General features: G+C 39.2%; 1 protein-coding gene across 5 annotated transcripts in view; it reads right to left on the bottom strand.

Annotated features, from left to right (window-relative positions):
- TIAM1 (TIAM Rac1 associated GEF 1) overlaps window positions 1–23,804 on the bottom strand; it is a 261,371-nt gene that overhangs the window by 89,373 nt on the left and 148,194 nt on the right. For all 5 annotated transcript variants that reach the window (XM_072994076.2, XM_072994078.2, XM_072994077.2 and 2 more), the window contains one exon: window positions 2,477–2,921. In XM_072994076.2, coding sequence (XP_072850177.2) covers window positions 2,477–2,921 — 445 coding nt within the window. The remainder of the gene's footprint in view (window positions 1–2,476; window positions 2,922–23,804) is intronic.

Raw genomic sequence — 23,804 nt, 5'->3', positions numbered from 1 at the left:
ATTGTCTCAGAAGGTGGTGGACTCTCCTTTCACTGGGAGGTTTTTAAATAGAGCTTGGATTGTCATCGGTCAAGGATGTTTCAGCTATTGATTCCTGCACTGGCAGGGAATTTAACTACAAGATCCTTAGGGTCCTCTCCAACTCTACAATTCAGTTGCTCTACCTTCCTATGGCTTCTGGCACAGCTTCAAATCCCCATTACAAGTTTGCATCAGCTTCATTCTTTGTTGGATCTACAATGGGCTAGACTTATACATTCAGAACTACAGGAATAACAATTATCTCTACTAGTAAATCCATTTATGAAAGTGAACAACCATAATTAATCAAAAGTAAATCTGGCTTTTAAGGTGAAACTGATCTGAAACTGATCAGCTTTCTTGTTAAAGGATAAATTAAAGCTGTTTTAGTATTTTATGAGAAAGAGGGTAGCGAAATTCATGCATAAGTATAATTTTAAGGAGTCTCTTGGGTACTTAATAACTAATTAATTCATTGTGGCATAAGCATCGATAGACTAGAGCCCACATTGTCAAGTATGTGGAACACTATGCAAAGTCAACTAGAGGAACCAGAACACGTTTCCCCATAGCAAACCAAATGCATACTAGATTTTTCCTATCTCAATATCTAATATTGCTTGAGATTTTCACAAATAATCCCTTAAAAAGCTGGAGTGCTGTCATACAATATTGTTGATACCTGAAACAATGGCAGACAAGTACAGTATGTACTAGCATAGTAAGACATATAAAAGAAGACACCGCTTTTAAAAAGAAAGTTCACACAATGTGAAAAGTTCCAACCATTAAAATGAATTGTAAAAAACAAAAAATGGGAATAATGCTGATTCAATGTAGACTCACTGAAGAGTGATGGGGGGAAAACCCCTATAGGGTTGTCATTTCATTTTAACATTTTAACTATTGATCCTGTCCTCTGAAGATGCTGGCCACAGAGACTGGCAAAACGTTAGGAAGAAAAACCTTAAGAACACAGCCAAACAGCCTGAAAAACCTACAGCAACCATGTTGATTTATGTGTTGCCCATCATTGTTTTCATTTAAGGTAGACTCATATGGCATAGAAGTATGCAAGTAGATATTCATGTTTTTAGGCAAAATCAAATACATTTTTTTTAAAAAAAAACTATTATTTTCCTTCTTTCAAGTTATTTGCAGTTGCCATGTTAACCAGCAGACTTACAGAAAACAATTTTCAGCAAGACACAGCAGATGTTAACTTCAAAGCCAAAACACTAACATTATTAAGCCTCAGTAATCCAAAAAACAAACAGTTCACAGGAGTCACACTATAAAGTAACACCTCTTTTATGTCTATCCTCCCTCTTTCTTTCCTTCCAGATGGCTCTTTGTTTATTTGTACCACCGCCTCGCACTCTCCTGTCACATGGCCCATGCCAGAATGATCAGAGCCTCCTCTTTGCTCAGTCAGCCAAGGAAAATGCCCGTTCTCCTTCTCAGACCTCAGTTGCAATGCAATTGGAGACTATATGCATTCAGCTCCTGCAGAGGGCTGGTCCAGGCAGTGCTTATTACCAAAAAGAGAATAAGAGTGAAATGACAAAGCCCACTTCTTAATCCTAACATTCCCATCTGTGGTGACCCTTCAGAACAGGAAAGCAGAGAACTTGATAGCAGTGGTGCTTTTCATCTGATTTTTTTTACCAAGGTTTTATTTTTACTGTTTTGTTTAAAAGAAGAGTAAAATACTGTACACTCAATTTGTGTATTAAAAAGATTAGAAAATATAGAGCTTAATATGAAGTTGGAAGAATCCTTATATACATGTTCAAGACAACTTTTTTTGGTGGAAGGTTATCCCTAGCTTTTTGAGCCTTATGGAAGGAAGTGCTGAATAGTATCTGGGTCTACTCCAGTTGGGATCAAGACAAGATTTAACACAGAAACAACATGTATTAAAAATTCTGACTTTAAATTATCACCATCAAAAATCTACCTCTAGTGTGCACTTTTACTGATGATGGAAATGCATGTAAAGTGCCACCAATTTCAAAATAATGCTTATAGCATTCAGGATTAAATTGTATCAGCTTCCACTAATGATTAGTGCCTACCCGGTGTCTGCCTATACACATTCATTTATAATGTTTCCGTATTTTTTTGCTTATTCACAGAACTCTAAAGGATAAATGTTCTCTTACCAAAAAAGAAAATAAACATGCCTCAACTGGGATTTACTCCCGGATTTCCAACATCCACATTCATCATTACTGAATTATTGAGCGGAAATCCTCATTGTAGAAACCAAACATTTCATTCCTTTTATTTTGATGCATTATAGTTCACCTGAAATACGTCACAACGTCCCCAGGTTGTTTGCTGCTTAGATACATACAAAGCTCCTTAGATATCAGAGGGGTATTTCTCTACTGCCAATTAAATAATCCTGAAGCTTTAAGATGTCTCAATAGAGAAAGCGTATTAACTGTACCTTTCAGGGAAACCCAGTACTGCTTCCATTTCCTCCGCGCAGCTAACTCCACCTTCTTGTTCTTTTTGTGGACAAGGAAGTTTTTCACGGAAAGAGCTCCAGCCTTCCGTACAGTCCCTTGGCCTGCTGTCAGAAGAATATCCGACTGCCCTGGGGAGCTTAAGGTCCCACTGCTCTGTTCATCACTGAGGGCAGAACCAGCTTCGTCCAAGTTATCGTTAGTGCTGCTCATCTCCAGCTCCCGCCGAAAGTTCTCATAGACTCCCTGACGGGCCCCATCTCCAGTCGATGAGCTGCCACTGTCACTGCCAGCAAAAGCTCGGCTGGTTGTTGGAGAGTAGCTAGAGTTTGTGGCATTGGAGCGTCTAGAAAGGAGGTCTGTGTCGGTCGTGGCACCCTCAATTCCACTGTCCGCGAATTCACTCCCTTCGCCCGTGTTAACATCCTGGTTACATAAAAGAAAGGGGAAAAAATAATATGGTCGTCATCCAAATCAATCGAGTTCCTGAAGAATTGTTGCATTTAGGTGCCATTCTTTGCTAACTACTTTAACATCCTTGCCTAACTACGTACCCTCTAAACGTGTTGAATCACAATCTCCATCATCTCCAGCCAGCACTGGAAAAAGATATTCAAGTGTGTGCTTAAGTTATATTATATTCATGAAGTTCCTTAAATTTGTTTATCTGAAATAGTAATATAAATGCTAAAAATGAAAACTGGAGAAAAAACCCAACACATTTTGAGTTTGAGCTCTTGCCGATACTGGGTTTTACTATCCGTTTCTTGATGTAGTTGCTGCTGGGATTAATTATTGTAGGCGACATTTCTTATCGTTGTTGAAAAATTAATCACATTCTAAATTTAAATTTGATTAGGAATATAATGAGCACAATCACATAAAGCACTTTAAAAACTGATTTATTTTGGGAGGGGGGGATGTGACTTCAGCACATGCCTAAACATCCCATTAAAATCAGTTTGACTTAAGTACACCTTTCACTATTTTTAATCAGCAAATGACCTATTTATATCAGCTCTCTCGTGCAGCATCCCACCACATTATGTGCCACTTTGGAGGGTCCTTGGCAAGCAAGAGCAGCTGGCAGGGTGTTCAGGAGCTGCAGTGAAGACGGGAGGTCTGTATCATACCTAGATGTTGTTGTTAATATGTTTCTATTTGTTGCAAAGTATTTTATATGCTTAAGAAATATTTGATAAAATTCTAATAAAACAAGCAAGCAAACAAAACATATACTTTTGCAATTCCTATCTTCAAAACATTTATACTTATACATGCATGTGCAAAAATGTTTACAACTGACATATGACGAACCCTTAACATTCCTCACAAAACTTCATATTTTTAGTGCCCAGCAACTTTAAAACCTCTTTGTTTCTTTACTTTGAATGCAAAGGACTGGAGCAAACAGAGTGAAGCGTTCTGGTTTCCATTTCAGAACAGCTTTGGAATCTTTTTAATATTCTACGGCTGCTAACTTACACTGTTTAGCTTATCTAAATTAACAGATAATTCCTCTTATTGCTGGCACAAGGTACGGGAGAAAGACAACCTTCAATGCAGCTATAACTGTCCTTAAAAATTCTAAGGAGAAAAGGCTAAACATGGGTGATTTTTAAAAAATTTGAAAGTCCACTTTTGACAGTTCTTCAGATTGCCATTTTACTATTGGTATGCAGAACTAGACGCATGTTAAGAACTGCTGAATTTCCATCTCCTTATGGCTAGAGGATAGCTTCAAAATGTTGCATTATGTATTCCTGAAATATCCCCAAAGCACTCCAATAATAGAGCACTTCCCTGGGTTAGGAAGGAAAAGAAACAAGCTTTCCAGCTAGTGGATCAAGGAGAATTTCCTGCCGCTCTGATTGGATGCTGCCGGCAAGCTAAATGGTACAGCTGCTCCCTAGGCAGAGCTCTCTTTGAAGTGGTCAGGAACAAGCACACCCCCTGAAGCTGAGAATCTTCTGAATGTCGAAAAATTGTGAATGGCAACTGCTGAATGATGAGCCTCTTCAGCATGCTTGTTGATGAATAAACGTTATCTGGCATGTACTGAAATGTGTTTCTGATACAACTGTGGAAAGTTATTTTGGGTCACATCTCCCAGAATTACTCAGTCTGCACAGGCATATCTGTAGATACGTGGAATGCTAATTTGAGAAAGATATTATACATAAGCCTTTATCAGAAAAGGTCTCAAAAAAAAAACCCCACCCCTTAACCTTCTCATTTTATCACCACCTCAATAAACCACACAGAAATGAATGTAGAGCTCTTCTAGAAATTCTTTCTTGATTTAATTAAAATGGCAAATGCAAAATAAAGCCAAACAATTTGATTCCTTAAAGGTGGCAGGATAAAGGGATTCCAGTTCCAAAATCGGATAGATTTCCACCAACCAGCACACATGCCTCTGCCTTTTTTTTTCTTCCAGTACTTTGCAAATTTCAGGTTTAGACTGACACAACCCCTGTGGTTAATCTAGACCAAGCTGTCAAAATGGATGAAAATAAAAGTCTCTTTGAGGATTAAATTCTTGTGCTTGGTTTTTACAAAAAAGTGGGTCACCCTTATAAGTAATTAATTTGTAATTCCATCGTTATGTAATAGCTGCCTGATGTTTTAAACACTACTTCTAACTAAATATTACTTGTACATCTACTTATTTCCTCTGGCATCTTTATCTACTTAGATATATATTTATTTTTACTGTTAAAATTCTTCAGATGTTTATCTTTCTACTAAATCTTCTATTAGTCTACACATTTAATGGCTGAAGACTTTATTTGTGTCCTTGTAAAACAAAAACTGTTAAACTGGAATATCAATCGGATTAATATTAATTCCATTTGAAAATGGTAAATAAACAAAACCGAAACACAAAGGCAAAATAATTTGCATCAACTCATGGATCCGAAAATTTGCACAACACAACATCTGACAGAATCACAACCAAAGCTGTGATATACAACGCAGCACACTTTTACACTGTACAATGTAAGCCCACTTCAGGAATCCAAAACTGAGTAGAATATTGATGTATAGCGGAGCACTGCTTTGCTATCACTGCCAGTGTTCTCTTACATAAGGAAGGTTATAATGAGTTTACAGAGTGCTGTCTTCATTGTGGAAGCTCTCCATATGAAAAATTAAGGTCCCAACAGACATGGAGAGCTCCCATGGGTAGTACAGTTCTCCCTCTACAAAATCATGTCCCTATATATATATAAAAGGATTTTTAAAAACCAAAGATGTAAGGTGAGTAGTTGCCACCATCCCATCAATTCAAGAGAACTGCTCATGATTTTGAAACCCTGTGTAAGGCTTTAATGCTAGGCGAATTTTGTCATTTTTATTATACACCGTAGTTTGGTCTTCTTACACAGATAGCTTTTTTACAAAAAGAAAATGGAAATTTAATTCAAAATAAAATTTAAAATAGCTAAAATAAAAAAACAGCATAATATAAGAACACTAATGTGGGGGGAGGAAATTATAGTCCTTAATATATCATGCATCAGTTTGTTCAATAAATAGCCTAAAATAGCCTAAACTAAAACCCACTAAATATTAAAGAAGTTTGGATATGTAAGTGATCATAATCAGAAGCTTGACGTTCTTCCACACAGAAGATAAATTACATCCACAAAGTTACGACAGTACAACTGAAGTGAGCATTATTCATGAGATAATTCTCATGTCTAAAACTTGCACATGTTGTACTCAAAGTGATTAATAATTTAAATAAATCATTTCCATGAGAAAACTGGTCTATGGATTAGGACAAAGTTAACAGAATTTATCAAACTATTCAGGAATGTTATACTTATGGGAAAAAGCAAACATAATCTAATAGGCAAATTCACAGCATGTCCTGTGATGCAAGGAGACCTCAGCTTCCTCCCACTTTTGCAATTTGAATGAGAGATATACATAATATTGAATCAAATCATGTTCCACTTGTGTTCTGTCTCTTCTCTCCCTCCCCAAATGCTTCAAGTTAGCAGCCCTCTTTTGTTTAAACATTACATTTAAGCACATCTAGATACTCCATCTGTTGAATCATTTCTTTTAAACAAAATTTCTTTTTAAAGAGCAAAACATCTCAAGGCATTGAGAGGAAGTAAATCTGTCTTCGTTTTCTGTGACACTGTAACATATTAAGTTTGTTATGCCGTATGCAAAAGATAAAAATCGAATGACATCTCCTATAGGCTATCTAAAATGTTACGATTAAAACCATGCTCAGTTTCAATTAAAAAGAGATCAATTGTAAATTGCAGGAAAATATTGTCCCCTGACAAAAACAATGACATGTGTTTCACAGTGAGTCAGCCATCAGGAAGCAGGTGGGTTTTAATTAAGTAATCATCTAGGGTACATAAGACGTTTGGCAGCATGGTCAAATTAGAAAAGCATTCATATATTCACATATCAGAAAATACAGCCCAGTTGCCAATGAGATTAAATTGTCTTTACTTTGCAATGATGGCTGGGGCGGAGAGATCTAACCAAACTTAGGCTAAAAAATCAAACTTTAGACTTAGAATTATCAGTAAATTTTGAGCCACTTCATGTGTTGCATTAAGAAAATTATCCACACTGGTCAAACTGGAACTTTTATCTGTTATGCTTTGGACAGGAATTTTTAAAATTAAGACAAGGATACAGAAACCCCTGAAGAAGCGTTTGAAGGCTCCTCAAGACAGCTTACATGGATGTACCCACAGAGGACAGGCTGAACTTAAATTGGTCTTAGTTTTATAATAAGCGGAAACTATAAGAAATGTTTTGCTCCAGCTCAGGGTTCTGGCCAATCATCAGTCCCTCTTTTCCAGCATGTCTCCCCCTGCTTCTTTTGCATCTCTGTCTCTCAGACACATAAGGTTCTGTGGCCACGGAAAACACTCTTTCCTCACGGGGCTGTTTTGAGGGTGCATCACACAGAATATTTTTCACCTTATAGGTTTCCCTACACTAATTCTCTAAGTTCCCCTCAGAATTCTGATGCACATTGATGGTTATCTAGTCAAAGCTAAGAACTGATTGGTATATGATGATAGGCCAATTATTACAGAATATCTAAATTTCATTTACAGTTGTACCAAAAACGGAAAAGGATAGAAAGGCTTATGCTGAAGCTAGCCAAGCACACATGCTTTAAAAAAAACCTTATAAGCTTTTATTATTTCAAATGTTCAAAATACCTCATGTTCACCAGGTCAGAAATCATTACAGGAACTCTTTAGGGCAAACTGGCTTTACTCTCCTTCCCCATCATCACTCAAACTGCAGATCTGAGGGGCAGGAAAGAGGAGGGAAGGACACAGACCTCAAGACAATACAAGTTTGATAAGATCACCTAGTAAATGTGCTTGTTTGTTGTTGTACGCTATTGAATTGCACTCAGCTTATGGAAACCCTAATAGTGTTTTCAAGGCACATGAGATATTTAAACAGTGAGTCTATTGCTACTGCCCAGGAATTTTCAATGTATGAGAGGTGATTTCAGGTAAGGTCTCTTGAGTCCAAGTCTGACACTATCCACACCACTAGAAAGGGTCTCAGTAAGTCTGTAGAAAGTCTGCATTTGAACCTACTTCAAAAGTGCACATAACAGACACAAACCTGGTCATTGCAACAGATCATCAACGGATACGTTTGTTGTTGTTATATGCCATCAAAACGAAGCAGGGCAAAGGCTAATAGAGTTTTGTCAAGAGAACAGGATGGTCATCAGAAACACTCTTTTCCAGCAACACAAGAGCCGACTCTACACATGGACATCAAGAAAAGTGCAAGAAAGCAAAGTGGCTGTCCAACGAGGCCATACAAACAGCAGAGAAGAGAAGGGAAACAAAATGCAAGGAAGATAGGGAAAGTGTATTTACTTATTTATTTATTTATTTATTTATTCTATTTCTATCCTGCCTATCTGGTCAGTATGACCAGAGAGGTGGGATACAGTTACAGAAAATGGAATGCTGACTTCCAAAGAACAGCAAGGGTAGACAAGAGGGCCTTCTTAAATGCACAGTGCAAAGATATAGAGGAAAATAATAGAAACGGAAAAAACAGATTTGTTCAATAAAATTGGAGATATTAATGGAACATTTTATGCAAAGATAGACATGATAAAGGACAAAAATGGGAAGGACCTCACAGAAGCAGAAGACATCAAGAAGAGGTGGCAAGAACACGCAGAGGAATTATTTTTTGCTCCATAAGACGCACCTTTCCATAAGACGCACCAATTTTTTAGGAGAAGAAAACAGGAAATATAATCTGTTTTCTTCGCTCCATAAGACGCACAGACTTTCCACCCCCCTGTTTTGTGGGAAAAAAGTGCGTCTTATGGTACGAAAAATACGGTATACCAGAAAGATTTGGATGTCCCGGACAACCCAGATAGTGTAGTTGCTGACCTTGAGCCAGACATCCTGGAGAGTGAAGTCAAGTAGTCCTTAGAAAGCATGGCTAACAACAAGGCCAGTGGAGGTGATGACCTTAGTCAAAGAACTATTTAAAATCTTAAAAGATGTTAAAGTGCTACACACAATATGACAGCAAGTTTGGAAAACTCAGCAGTGGCCACAGGATTGGAAAAGATCAGTCTTCATCCCAGTCCCAAAGAAGGGCAGTGCCAAAGAATGCTCCAACTACCGTACAAATGCACTCATTTCACACACAAGCAAGGTTATGCTCAAAATCCTTCAAGGCAGCCTTCAGCAATAGGTGGACTGAGAACTCCCAGAAATACAAGCTGGATGTTGAAGGGGCAGAGGAACTAGAGACCAAATTGCTAACAGGCGCTGGATTATGGAAAAAGCCAGAGACTTCCATAAAAACATCTACTGTATTTCTGCTTCATTGACTACACAAAAGCCTTTGACTGTGTGGAACACAGCAAACTATGGCAAGTTCTTAAAGAAATGGGAGTGCCTCCTGAGAAGTCTATATGTGGGACAGGAAACAACAGTTAGAACTGGATATGGAACTGTTTGGTTCAAAATTGGGAAAGGAGTACGACAAGGCTGTATTTTGTCACCCTGCTTGTTTAACTTATACTGTATGCAGAATACATCATGCGAAAGACTAGACTGGATGAATCCCAAGCTGGAATTAAGATCGCCAGAAGAAATATCAACAATCTCTGATATGCAGATGGTCCCACTCTGATGACAGAAAGTGAGGAGGAATTAAGGAACTTTTTAATGAGGGTGAAAGAGGAGAGCGCAAAAAATGGTCTGAAGCTCAATATAAAAAACCCCCCTAAGATCATGGCCACTGGCCCCATCACCTCCTGGCAAATAGAAGGGGAAGATATGGAGGCAGTGACAGATTTTACTTTCTTGGGCTCCATGATCACTGCTGATGGAGACAGCTACCATAAAATTAAAAGACGCCTGCTTCTTGGGAGGAAAGCGATGACAAACCTTGACAGCGTCTTAAAAAGCAGAGACCTCACCTTGCCGACAAAGGTCCGAATAGTCAAAGCTATGGTTTTTTCAGTAGCAATGTATGGAAGTGAGAGCTGGACCATAAAGAAGGCTGACCAACAAAGAATTGATGCTTTTGAATTGTGGTGTTGGAGGAGACTCTTGAGAGTCCCCTGGACTGCAAGGAGAACAAACCTATCGATTTTGTAGGAAATCAACCCTGAGTGCCTGCTGGAAGGACAGATCCTGAAGCTGAGGCTCCAGTACTTTGACCATCTCATGAGAAGAGAAGACTCCCTGGAAAAAGACCCTGATGTTGCGAAAGTGTGAAGGCAAGAGGAGAAGGGGATGACGGAGGACGAGTTGGTTGGACAGTGTCATCGAAGCAACCAACATGAATCTGACCAAATTCCAGGAGGCAGTGGAAGACAAGAGGGCCTGGTGTGCTCTGGTCCATGGGGTCACAACGAGTCGAACATGACTTAATCACTAAACAAAAACATATGTCATCAAGTCCCTTCTGATCCATAACAACCCAATGAATGAGTAGCCTCCAAAATTGTCCTACCATCAATAGCCCTGCTTAGCTCACATAAGTGATAAGTTACAGAGTGACAATGTACCCTTACTCTTGACAAGACCAAAATAAGCCTCCTCAAACTCCTTTCTGATCTTTTAAATAATAACAAAAAAAAAGGACAGGCCTGAGGAACCATGTTGAAATAAACACAAAAACTCTTTCAGGGAGGAAACTAATTGAGGTTTTAAGAGGCATCATCGTGTGAAGCGTTCCAACTCTTCCCAAGTATTTCACAACTTTCCTAGAACTGAAGCTGAATCCTCAGCTCTCCAAAAATACATCACTTCCAACTACACCTGTGTGAAACTCCAAAAAATTCATATGTGCCTTGCATAATAGTTTCTCCTGCTTAAATTTGCCTGAGGGCAATCTCCAGATTTTTTCAAAAAATAAATAAATTCAGAAGCAGCAACCCAAACCAAATGACAGTTTAACCCCTCTCTTGCCCAACAGATTCAAACGCACAGGCAGTATAATGAAGAGAGCAAACGAAGGCGATCTCCATTTCCCCTCTGAATGTATTCTTCCTGTTACTAGTCCACAAGAAAGGCTTACTAAGCTGACTGGATATTTACAGATGCAAGCATTCCACTGAGGAAATCCCTCTTGTGCTGCAACAATGTAAATGCAACAATGTAAATGTTGGAAATGGTAATTTTATATTGCAGTGGAGCCCCGCTATATGCTTACCCCACATGACATCGAAATCACTTAACGATGACATTTTTGCGATCGCAATACGATGGTTCCTACGGGGGAAATCCGCATTACGCTGATTAGGAGCCCGCTTTGCGAACCGTTTGTTCGCTGTACAATATTTTTTCGGTTCCGCAAAATGGCTTCCCTCCCTTCTCAAAATGGCTGCTTTTCGCAGGGAAGCTTCGCATTACAGTGATTTTGAACCGCTGATCGGCGGTTCTCTATGGGCAATCTTCGCTGGACGATGAGGTATTTCCCCCATTGGAATGCACTGATTGGTTTTCAATGCATTCCAATGGTTTTTTTTTCCGCTTGATGACGATATTGCTTAACAGTGATTTTCCTGGAACGGATTATCGTTGTCAAGCGGGGCACCACTGTAATTGTTTTTATTCTGTGTTTTGTGAGCCGCCCAGAGTAGACTTTGTCTAAATGGGCGACATATAAGCTCAATAAATAAATAAATAAACAAACAAACAATATGCTGAAAAAGGTCTAAGCATATGAAATCCATATCGTAGATTCCCCCCCTAACAAAAACTTTATTTCTGTCTATCATTGACAAGAAGAAACCGAGTCTCCCTTTCCATCAGTCATGACACTGGAGGCTATCCTGCCTGCTTGTTGGCTATCCTCTCACTATTATTTCAGGATCCCTAACCCCTTACTTTAATAGTCTTTTCATCTGCCAGTAAACAATTTTAACAATGAAGCATGGTAAGCTATCTAGGATGTCTGCTAACAAATCCTCAAGATACAGGGAAATTTAAATTTTTTGTAACACAGCTACATTTCAAAAGCTACAGTAAGAGCTAATTCTTAAGTTGCTGTATTATTTTGGAAAGAAAAATAATAAACATTTAAAACTGAATGGGCCTTGATTTTTTTTTCTTTTAATCATCCTAGGAGAGAATATGTCTTGTTCAATCAGGTGGTCAAATAGGTGGGAGGTCCTTCTCTCCTTGTTACCATCCTTCTTCTAGACAGCAAGGGGGAAAGGATCTATGAAGTTCATCCTAAACTGTCAAATATTACTAAAAATTAAAAGTCTGCCTTTGATGGCCTCCAACAGTTCAAACGTAAAAGAGATCTCAATCGTCTAAGTAAATCAATACATATACATACTTATACACATTACAAAAGGGATACATACATGTGTATAAGACTCATATCTATATAGTGGTGCCTCGACTTACGAATGCCCCTACTTACAACCATTTTGAGTTACGACCAGCTCCAGCTGCAAAATTTTGCTTCTACTTGCAACTGGAGCTGCCACTTACAAACAGGAAAAGGTAAGGAAAAAGGTGGGAAATTCAAATGCCTAATTGTAGGTGGCGACGAGGCTGCTTCTTTGTAGCTCTTTTGCCCCAGCAGTTAGCAATCGTCGGAGGCTTTGGAGGCTTGGGACTGCCTCCTTCTGCTTCTGAGAGCATGTGTGTGTGTTTGCAGGGAGGCTTCGGGCTGCCTTGTAAGGTAAGTTGCTGTTTTCTGCTTTTAAAAACTGTTCTGGGTGTTTTTGCAGCACAGTTTACAGCTGGGGGTTATGTTTCTGTGCTGTGATGGGTCTTGGAGGGTTTGTTTGTGGGGTTTTTTGTTTGTTTGTTTCCTCCCCCTATTTCCGATGGGTCTTGGGGGTTTCCCTGCTTTTTGGATTTTCTCCCCATTTCCGATACACCTTGGGGGGGGGTCCCCATTTCTGATCTTGCATGATCTGTTTGACTGCTTTTTGCTTTCTCTTGTTTGCATTTGCAATGGGTCTTGCATGGTTGATTGGTTTTGGGTTTGTTTTCTTTACGTTAGGTCTTCCATGCTTGATTGCTTTTTGCTTTCTCTTGTTTCCATTTGCAATGGGTCTTGCACGGTTGATTGGTTTTGGGTTTGTTTTCTTTGCATTAGGTCTTCCACGCTTGATCATTTTTTGCCTTCTTGTTTGCATTTGTAATGGGTCTTGCACAGTTGATTATTTCTCTCCTCCCCCCCCCCCCAATTCGGCTGGAAGGGATTAATCGTGTTTCCGACCAGTCTTGCAGTGATTTTTTTGGGTGATGTTTTTCTTCAGCCGTAATAGATTAATTGCATTTCAATGCATTCCAATAGGAAATGGTGCTTCAACTTACGACCATTTCGACTTACGTCCCTGAACCAATTAAGATCGTAAGTCGAGGCACAACTGTATTGGGCTAGTAGCCAAGTTAAAAACAAATTATCCACATGATCAGCCAAAGAACATCTGTTTGCTTTTGACCTTTTGCCCATTGTCTGTCTGTTTGTCTCTGTCTCTGAAAACCTAAATCCTTTAAGAGGCCTTAGACTCTTCAGCTGCTGCTTTTGAGGAAGAAAAGGCTCTTGGACACTTTGCTAAACCATAGAAAACTACAATTTAACAGCCACACAAACCCTTAAGAGACTGTTCTCTATCCAGCTAGCTTTGATATGCCATAGTCTTTCACTGCGCAGAAAACAAGAGCCTATTTCCATTTTATATGAGGCACTGAGGAAGGAGTAGAAGTGACTTCATCTGATTCTTCCTTCTCTGCAGCACAGCAGAAAGTGAAAAACTGCTCTGTTCAACCCTTGATCTTCCAGAGTATACTCAGTAACTCTAGAGAAGAAAAGAAGACTACAGCAACAACAGCAACTGTCATGAAGCTTTGCCATCAGAATGAGATTTTACTCAAAGTAACTAATCACCAAAGAACATAGCCTTGATAATACAAAGAGAGCTTGGCTACTCTCTGTTTTCCATTGACCAAGAAGCCCAAGAACCTAGACAGGGCGGAAATAGCTTCATCTTTATTGTGGAGACTCATACCGTCTAGGATGAAGAATCAAACTTTCCTAACCTGGTGTAATCAGCAAGTCTACAGATTTACACTAGGCAAAATGTAATACTGCTGCATCACTTGATGAGCTTCCTTTGATTGTCTGCATAGCCTTGCTTCTTCATTGTATCTGAAGATTCCATATAGACTACAAGGACTTAATATCAAACTTCCCTCCTTCCCCATTCCCTCCTTATTTTTGGAACATTTTACCTGGTGAAATCAGTGATATCGAATCCTTCCACAATCATGATGTCCCCTTTACAATGACTTACTAAATATATCACCCCCATATAGATTTTAGCATCAAAAAAACCCCTCAGTTTCACACTGTCAGGAGATGCAGATATGCACCCCTCGTGGCTCCAGCGCTCAAATATTAGGCAGCAAGGACGAGGGCAGGTTTCTTCAATATCCAGCTGATGGGAGTCCAGGCACCTGATAGAGAGATAATTCCCTGACAAGAAATAGCTGGAGGAGAGATCAATAAAAAGGCAGGAGTGAAAACGGGTGGGGGAGAAGACATGTGGGAAGGTATGAGGGGAAGATGCAAAAATGCTGCCTCATCTCGTCTTATTTGTTTGAGACAGGAGGCAAGATGCTGGAGACTCCAGCCACATGCTTGGACGCAGCAGTGCTTGCCTGGACACCACCACAGCCCTGGAGAGGCAAGTAAAAACAGGCACAATGGGAGAGGTGGCAGGAAGAGATGAGTCAACGATCCTGGGTTCTTTCATTCATCTCTACAAACCCTCTCTAAAAATGGTGTGTTCTGGAGTGAAGCTTCCATCTCCCTCCTGGTTTCCAGGATCTGGACTTCAGGGAATTCCAATGAAGTTAACTAGGGGCTAATAGTGTTTTCAAGGCACATTATGTGAGTGGCAAGTGGTGCCCTAGGGCAGTGGTCCCCAACCTTGGGCTTCCAGATGTTCTTGTACTACAACGCCCAGAAGCCTTCACCACCACCTCTGTTGGCCAGGATTTCTGGGAGTTGAAGTCCAAGAACATCTGGATGCCCAAGGTTGGGGACCACTGGCCTAGGGACTAGAGACTATAAAGTAGCCCTGTGAGACTATGATGGGAAAGGCAGGGGGAAGTAATGCTGTACAACTAATAAAAGTCATTCCGAGTCAAGCATCTGAGCTGGAGCCTAAGGAGTTATTTTCGGGGGACTAACTGTAGGGATATTCTGTTTCTGCCCCCTGCCAGTGCCACAGGGAAGGAAGCCATGGGGTACACACATGCAAACAGTATTTTCAAGTTCATTATATACTCTGTGGATTTGTTTTTATAGTACTTCTGTCTCTTTTATATATACAGTATATACATATTGCCCACGTACAGTATTTGCAGATGAGAGATGTGCTGCATATTTATTATAGAACATTTTCTCCAAATAGCTTCTGCTGTGTTCAAAATCTAGGGCACAAGATTTCAAATCCGCAGATGATTGTAGTTCTACATAAATGAAACAGCCATATGTGCAACACAATCTGGAACTTCAAGCATAGAAGATTCCAGTTTACAGAAGACTTCCCATGCATGTTTGTCTATGCAAAGACTGCTTGTCTATAGCTATTAATCACGACATACGCATAACGTGGATGAGATGAGAGGGCGTAATCAGAACATGTGACATGGGGAGCTAGTGAAGAAAGCCTTTCTCACACATGTACTCTCCTTTTTTATTCAGTTAGTTCATACATATGCAAAATACTCCAACAGAGGGGGAATGGGTGAGAGAGACACCGTTGTAACCCTCTTGCTAGCAGCGACTGCCTGAAATGGTTGCCTCACTGTGGTTAATGGTAAGGCCAGCCCTATTGAACTGTTTGTGTGATTCTTCGTTTATTTTTCTATCTTGCCTTTTTCCTCTAATAGGCACCCAAGGATGAAAGTATAGTTCAGAAGCCAATTGCAAGCTGATCTAACAATCTCTACAGATGCAGAAACAGAGGCTGGGTTAGAAATAGAATGAGTGTTGACCCCATCATCAGCAAGGGCCTTTTATTATTAATTAAAAGCCCCCCCCCTCAAGGTTCTGAGGCTTCCTAAGGATCTCTTGCAACCTGGGGAGGCCTTGGGACTGCGGGAGCCTTTAATGTCTGAAAATGGCCACCACTGGTCCCACTGGCAAGCAAGCCATATCATTTCAGCTTTTCTTTTAGTATGAACAGCTAATTCCCAGCTTCCACTTTGTGCAAAACTGCAAAAATCATGCCCCAATCCTGGCACCTTCTTCCCAGCTGCATTACACCCATATATGTGTCTGCTTAAGCAAAAAATGTTTCGGTTTCGGCAGAAGGAAAACAGAACAAGATCCAACCTGCTGCAGTGGTTATGACTTGTATTCAGAGACTGCCACACACTTAATAAAAAAGAAATATTGCTTTATCATTACCATATTGCTGAGGTAATTCCTATGTTGCAAACAGACTAAGTAAATTTGGTCAGTAGCAAGATTTAATCAGGACTCCATGCTAGTTAGTTTTCTGGATGCATAAAACTGATGCACTGTTTCTTTCAAATCTAATTTCCACCCCCAAGATTTTTCAGTGCCCATTTCCTGATCTATTTCCCACCTTACTACTATCAGAACCAATGACCAAGTGGATGAAATGCATCACTGTACTAAGCTGCAATTTAGAGTAAGCCCACTGAATCATGAGGATTTGGTGAGTTCTCCTTCACAGGTTCCATTGACTCAGTGGACCCTCTCCAGCTGCAACTTACTACTGAATTTCAGCTGGTTTATCCTGATGCCTGGTTTATCCTGATGTTGCCAGGGTTGGTATGTGAGTGAGCTGTTCAATATGCAGTTGCTTAGCAACAGTCGTTAAGACAAACTAAATATGATTCAGATATTATGTAACATAAAAACAGAGTTAGGCAGGAGGGCCATCCCTCCTCTATCACCATGATGACTCTGAAGAGATGCTCCTGATCAAGTATACCCTTGAGCAAGAACTGCAGAAAATCTGGCGTCTTCCTCACATAGAACAGACACATGAACAGGAACCTTTCCTGACCTGTCATTGCTTGGGTGGACAAAAGCAATGATGGATGTGGGCAGGATTCAGTGTTCCCCTCGAACTATGTTGATATGGCTTGTTTAGACAAGGCCTGAACAGGGCTCTAATTTTCTCTGGGACACTGCCCTTGGTGGTGTCTATGTAAAAACAGTTTGCAAGTACTGTACCTGAAATGCAATAGAACACATGAGGATAAGTAGCTGTACTGATGGCAGACCCAGAGCACTCATTAAGACACAACCTCTTCCCAATTTTATAATAAATCTGATGTTAATCAGGTCACACTTCCAACAATTGTCAGAGGGGCTTATTCAAAACAGAAGTGAAAGATCTTTGTCAGAGAAAATAAGATGCGAAAGATTCTCTAATTACATATACATTTGCCATTTCCATTTTTATCCAGCTTCACTGAACTATACAGACCAATCCAGATGCCATGATTAAACCATGCTTTTCATTTATTAGGCTTGTGGTGCATGTCACCTACCTCCATTGAGTCATACACAATAATTACTGTTTCCCATGATATCAAAAACAGGCAAAATATTTACAACTTCATTTTGTACCTTCTGATCCAAATTTAGAGAAAACCTGCTTAGTAGCAGCCATAGTTTGCCTAAATCAGACTATGTTTTTCCCCAAGGCAGAAATTAAGGAAGGAAAAAGAGGAAGGGAAGCATGTAACATATTCATACAATATTAATCATAATATCTAAATTGGGTCAACACATGCCACTCTCTATTCCAGATTCTTTTTTTTTAACTTCCACTGTGCTGACGAGCTTCCTCTGAAGAAAAAGACTTCTTTTCCTGCGCCCTCCTTTTTTTAGCTGACCAGGTTGAATAAGTTGATTGCTCAATAATAAAACATTTGGAAACATATGTCTCATTTTGGGTATATTCAAAACACTTGAGACTTTGACATGCACTCAGGAGGTCTACATTGTTTTACAGACCTAACCACTATCAGATTTGATAACAAGAGTTTGTTATCCAATATTACCATTTCCCCAGTTATAGCAAAGTTGTTTACACAAGGTCTATATGCCAGCAAAGCCCTGGGATAAAAACCAGTGCAAGAATATAGTTCTTGGGAACTGTTTGCCTCTTTTTGCAGGACAACACTTTATACTATGCTATGAATTCAGATTATTGATGGAATTGTAGTACTGCTGCCAGTAATTAATTGATGTCACCCATTGATGTATGATGAAATCTGCATCCGAGCTCTTTTTGTGCCATTTAACTCTTTCTCCAACACCCAGACTATAGAAAGTGAGCAGACAAGGCACAGCCTTCCCTTTGCTATCAATCTGAGTGGTATTGCAGTGATTAGCCGTGCTCCAGCTTTTAAGAACACTCTCAGCCTAGTAATTTGCCTTCCTATACAGGATCACAATGTTCAGCTAATCTCTCAAGTCTTGGTACAACAAGGAGCCAAGAGCACTTTAAAGATGAACACATTTAATTTTGCATACGCTTCTGTGGACTGGAACCCACTTATTCTGGACAGCTGCATTAGTCTTTCTGTTGCAGCAGAAACACAGAGCCTTGGGACACCTTAAAGCTAAGAAAGTTAATTTGGCAGACACCAAATAAACTTTGTTAGGTTTTAAGATATCAGAAGACTTGTTGCCAATACCCTCTAATGGAGTGGCGAACTGCTGCTAATTAAAGAGTTGGTAATGAAGCAAAGTTGTGCACACTCCCAAATCATGCTGCAATCTGCTGCCACCAGTGATGTCGAGCTTATTGTACTGGCAGAGCTCTACAAGAAGATACAAGTTCTTGGTTTTGCAACAACAGATTAAGATGATTGTTCTCTGAAGATATTCAGACTATAGCCTGTTCATCAATATTTCATGTGTATATATAAAAACGGATGCCATTCTATATAAAAAACTTATCTACACAGAGATTACATGTACATTTATGTATGCACCTAAAAATGTAACATGTGAGAATTGTGACTGGTTGCAGTTCCTTGTCAAATGTGCAATTTCATGGCAAGTCAAGAAATTATAATGAAAAATATGTAAACTGATCTATGCTACTGCAATGTTTACATGTATTAAATTGATGCATATTTTTTAAAAAAACTTAAAAGGCCAAGAAGATGTTGCAAGGGTCATAACTTTACAACCTTCTGTAAAACAAAATCTCTCTTTGCAAAGCAAGGGAAAATCATTTTGACCTTAGACTCTCCAAGAGGTCAAGATGATTTGCTGTTGCCGAGAAAATGTATTTGTAGGTGTTTAAGATGAAACAAGGGAAATGCTGAAGCAGCAATGTGTTATGTGGAAAGAGATCAGTTTAACAATCACATAAATGAGTAACAGAGTGATTTGTCTTAACTAACAACTTAGTTAAGTGATTTGTCTTAACTTATAACTTAGTTCGGTGTGTTAGTTACTCTCTCTCTCTCTCTCTCTCTCTCTCTCTGTGTGTGTGTGTGTGTTTCATATTAAGTCTTTGAAAGGCATGGCACATAATCAAGAGATTTTCTGTAGCTGAGGAGCTTCAGTTACTGTGAAAACCCTTAACCTACTGTGTAAACATTTGACACAAAAACAAACAAAACAATTGGCATGGGGTGGTTGGTGGAACATTAACTGGCACCATTGGCCAGAATCCTGCTGAGGGAAACCACTTGTGTAGCTGCAACTGCACAAGCGGTTACTGGCTTGCCAGTCACTGCACTTTCACACAAACATCCAGGCACACCATTATTTATGTGACTGGTAGATAGATGCAAGGGACTATGACAGAGGGCAAAACAAAAGCATACAGCTGCCTGTGCTATATGCCTTACACGATGGCTTTTTTAAAAAAATGCTGTAAGGCAATATGATTTTAGCTGTTTTCTTTGACTGACCACATGAAAAGAAGGGGAGATAAGGGAAGGAAAAGGTATCAATGGCCTATTCTAGCAGTTCAAACAATTTATTACGTAAAAGAATATCCGTCTCTTCAAATCACGTTTTCAGACTGTTTGACCAGTCTCTGGAACTAAACATATGGAATGATTTGATCGTTGTTATGTCAAATACATGGCAAAATAAAGATAAGATGTATTTCTCACATGAAAAATAAATTGTCTAACCTACCCATTGCGAAAAAATATATTATTTGTAACAAAATATGCTGATCACACATACATGTGGGGAGCTGTATCACTGTAGCATCAAACTGGACAAATTTTCAGACTGACTCTGTCCAGTAGCTCCCCCTGGAAGGAAAGCATAATAAGGGGTGTTCTTCTACACAGGATGACTGAGAAGGAGAGGTTACTGCTGGTCTGCGGTTCTTTCATCCAGACTTAACAATCAGAATTAAGGAAGTAAAGGTAAGTATAAGCAAACCTTTAGAATTAATCATAGTTAATTTTTCTATGGCATGTAAAACCCATTCTGGAACTTCTAGGAAGCTGGTTCATGTTTTATAGATGAGCAATGAGGTTAGAGGTAACAACTTGTTCAAGACAACTCTGAAAACATATGTTATATAGTTCAACCCAGGTTACCCATCTAATTCCCTGAAGCACTGGTCTGCTACATTCCAGTTGAATTCAGTTAAATCTGTCTAATGTGAAAGTGTGGAAAAATAGTTCTGTATTCATACCCTGCATCAAAAACTGTCCCAGGCAATCATTTCATCCATGAAACGGCTACATTTGGTTGTGTTCTTCTGTAATTTTTCCTTCAAAGGGGTTTGTTCTCAGCAAATTTGTCTCGATGGCTCCCTAATTCCAGGGTATAACTTCAAATACATTGCAATCTCTTCAGATAGCACAGTCCTAAACCTGTGTATTCAAGAAGATTCTTATGCTACTTATTGCCTAAGTAGTATGTTTAAGATTTCATCTTCCTTCTTGATCCAAACAACCTTCACTTGAAACTAAATCTCACCCATTTAAACAACACAAACTTCCAATACATATGCTTTGGAGACCAACTAAATCCTAATGTGGCTTTGTGCCTAAGCATTATATCTCAGTGTTTTAGCTCTAATTAATGCCACTAAATACAAATTAATTACCATGGTTCTAAGCTCAGGGGATTAGGCTTCAAAAAGCGCTTAGAGAGACAAGTCACTAGAGGTGCACAAAGCCTGAAAAATCTCCTTCAGTATAGAGTGCTTCTATTATGAAGAGGGGTCGAAAGCATGTCAAGTGCCATTTCAGGCTTTGTGTCTCCATCCGTCATTATTTTTAATCAAAGCAGACTTTAGTCTAGCAATCTAGTCGCATATTACTAAACAACTGGCGGTCATTTCTGACAAGACCACATCACCTTACCTTTTATAGCTGGAAATCAGTATGAAAAACCAAAGCTGAGCATATCAGCATTTAAAAATCTAAACAATATGTAATTAAGTGTGAAATGCTCTCACTTTTTTGCCCGGTGCTGTCCGACAGGCCCCTCCTCCTCCTTCAATGATATAGATTTTAAATTTTATTTTAAGTTAATCATTGTTCATTCTAGGTTCAAAATGACGACTTCAGTAACAGCCCCTAGGTCCATAGGTTATTGCTTCAAATAAGAGTCATATGAATTGAATATAGAGAACAAGTTACAGATTGGAGGATAAGAATTCCAGCTAAAAAGCCATCCAGGTGATATTTTAAAAGAAATACAAGCATTTTATTCTACTTTTGTAAGATACATATAGCTGTCTTGGTTTCCCCATGCATTCCTCAAGACTACTGGGAAGAGTAGCTAGAAGGCACAATGTTAATTTTCTAAGACAGATCCTTCCTAGAAGCAAGAGTCTATAGCTTAGTGGCAGAGCCAATATTTTGCCTGCAGAAGGTCCAAAGTATAATCCTTAGCATTTCCAGGTATGCCTAGGAAAACACCTGACTGAAACTCTATAGAGCCGTTTACAGTCAACACTGACAATACAAGGTAGATGGACCAAGGGCCTGGCTCAGCATAAGGCAGCTTCCTATCTACAGTATATGGAACTAGAGTTCAGAGATATCCATGGCAAGATGTGTTGGCTACTAAACTAGTTCAACTCTATGACACAAAAAAATTTCTGTGTCCCTCTTATATTGGGATTTCCACAAAGTGACACATATAGGAAGCACAGTTACCACCAGGACAATAAATTATTCAATCTAACTTTGATGCCCACCGGCATTTATTAATATCATTCCTTATAATTTCCTTAACTCTGTCCCAGTTAGCTCTATTTTGTTTCAGGGAAGAGATTTCTGCAAGAGTAGCCCAGCAACTGACCAGTCATCAGCAGGGCATTTGCTTTGTTGTTGGGCAGATAGCATTAAAGTAACTGGTAAATAGCAAGCTGGATGCAACAGGGTGGTTTCCTTTTGTGTTTTTCTTCTTTCATCAGCTTGAAAAACAAAAACATGTTTTCCCTTCCTCTCTCCACCTTAAAGCTTATAGAAGTCTAAGCATTAAAAATGAAACTACATTGTGGTTTTCCCCCAAACAACTCCTAAATATTAATTGTTTCTGCATAGTGATATTAATTATTTCCAAAACACTACAAAAAAGGACTAGCAATTAAAGAAAATAGGTGCATGGGTTTATACCCCAAATGAAATAAGGGACATTAAGAACTGTAAAAAAAAATCTAAAAAAATCTTCACCTCAGGAAACTACTTCTCTTACATTTTATGTAAGAAAAACAAAGAAGGTTTCCTCTGCTAATTTGTTCAATGAGATCATAAACATGACCTGAATAATGGAAGGCAAGAATAATGATTCTATGCTCCGTTTCAACTGAGATTTTTTATGAAAAGGGCTCCAGAATCTGTTTTTTTATTTCAGCTTGGGTTATGAGACACAAGGTCAAAAAATGCCCTTGATCTGTAGACTCTACTTATTGTGTAGACTTAACTAATTGGGGAGTAAGTCTGGGACATCTAATGCACGAATTGCAAACCTTTGGCCCTCCCTATGCTTTGAATTTCACCTCTTAGAAGCGCCAACCAGTGGTATAGAATAATGGGAACCATTAAAGGGCGCATTTTTACTTTCTCTGTGTTCTAATGAAGGCCAGTGTTTTAAGACATCCCTTTATTTATAGCCTTCCATAAAATTTGGGTTAGTTGGGAGTTCAATTCTCCATAGTACTTTGTAGGAAATGAGACAGCCTATGTGGCTTTGGGCAAGCTACCCTAAGCACCCTCAGAAGAAGAAAATGATAAACCACTTCTGAGTACTTTATACACAGAAAAGTCTGGAAAGGGTTGCCATACATTGGAGCAGATTTGATATCACTATTACCACTATTATTATTATTATTAGAGATGCACAGCAGTGCATGACTAGTCAAAACTGCATGCCATAAGCCACTCACGATAAATTCCAACAGGTCCTTGAATCAGGATTCTGTTCACCCAAAGTGACTGCAGACAGCTTGTTCTGTGCCAAATTTGGAGAAGGCTGACTAACTACTTTCAAAGTTCTAATTTCTAATTTTAAACAACCCCCATAATCTCATTTTACTGCCATCTTTTTGTGGCTTGATTATAGAGCGTAGGGCCTCTGAGAGAAATACCAGCAGATATTGTAGCTCTGTTGACTTTTTTTTTACTGCAATGTAAAAGATCCTTAGAACAGAAGCAGAATTGAGAGAGAAGCTATGAATACAGATCTCATGAAAACATGTCATACAACAAATCTGCTTGATGAAATGAGGCTCATTCATTTTCCAGAGACACAATGAACACAAGAATTAAAAATGCCTTGAGATCA

The sequence above is a fragment of the Pogona vitticeps genome, chromosome 3 (assembly GCF_051106095.1).
Source record: "Pogona vitticeps strain Pit_001003342236 chromosome 3, PviZW2.1, whole genome shotgun sequence".
Taxonomy (NCBI): domain Eukaryota; kingdom Metazoa; phylum Chordata; class Lepidosauria; order Squamata; family Agamidae; genus Pogona; species Pogona vitticeps.
This window is presented reverse-complemented; position numbering and strand designations above follow the sequence as displayed.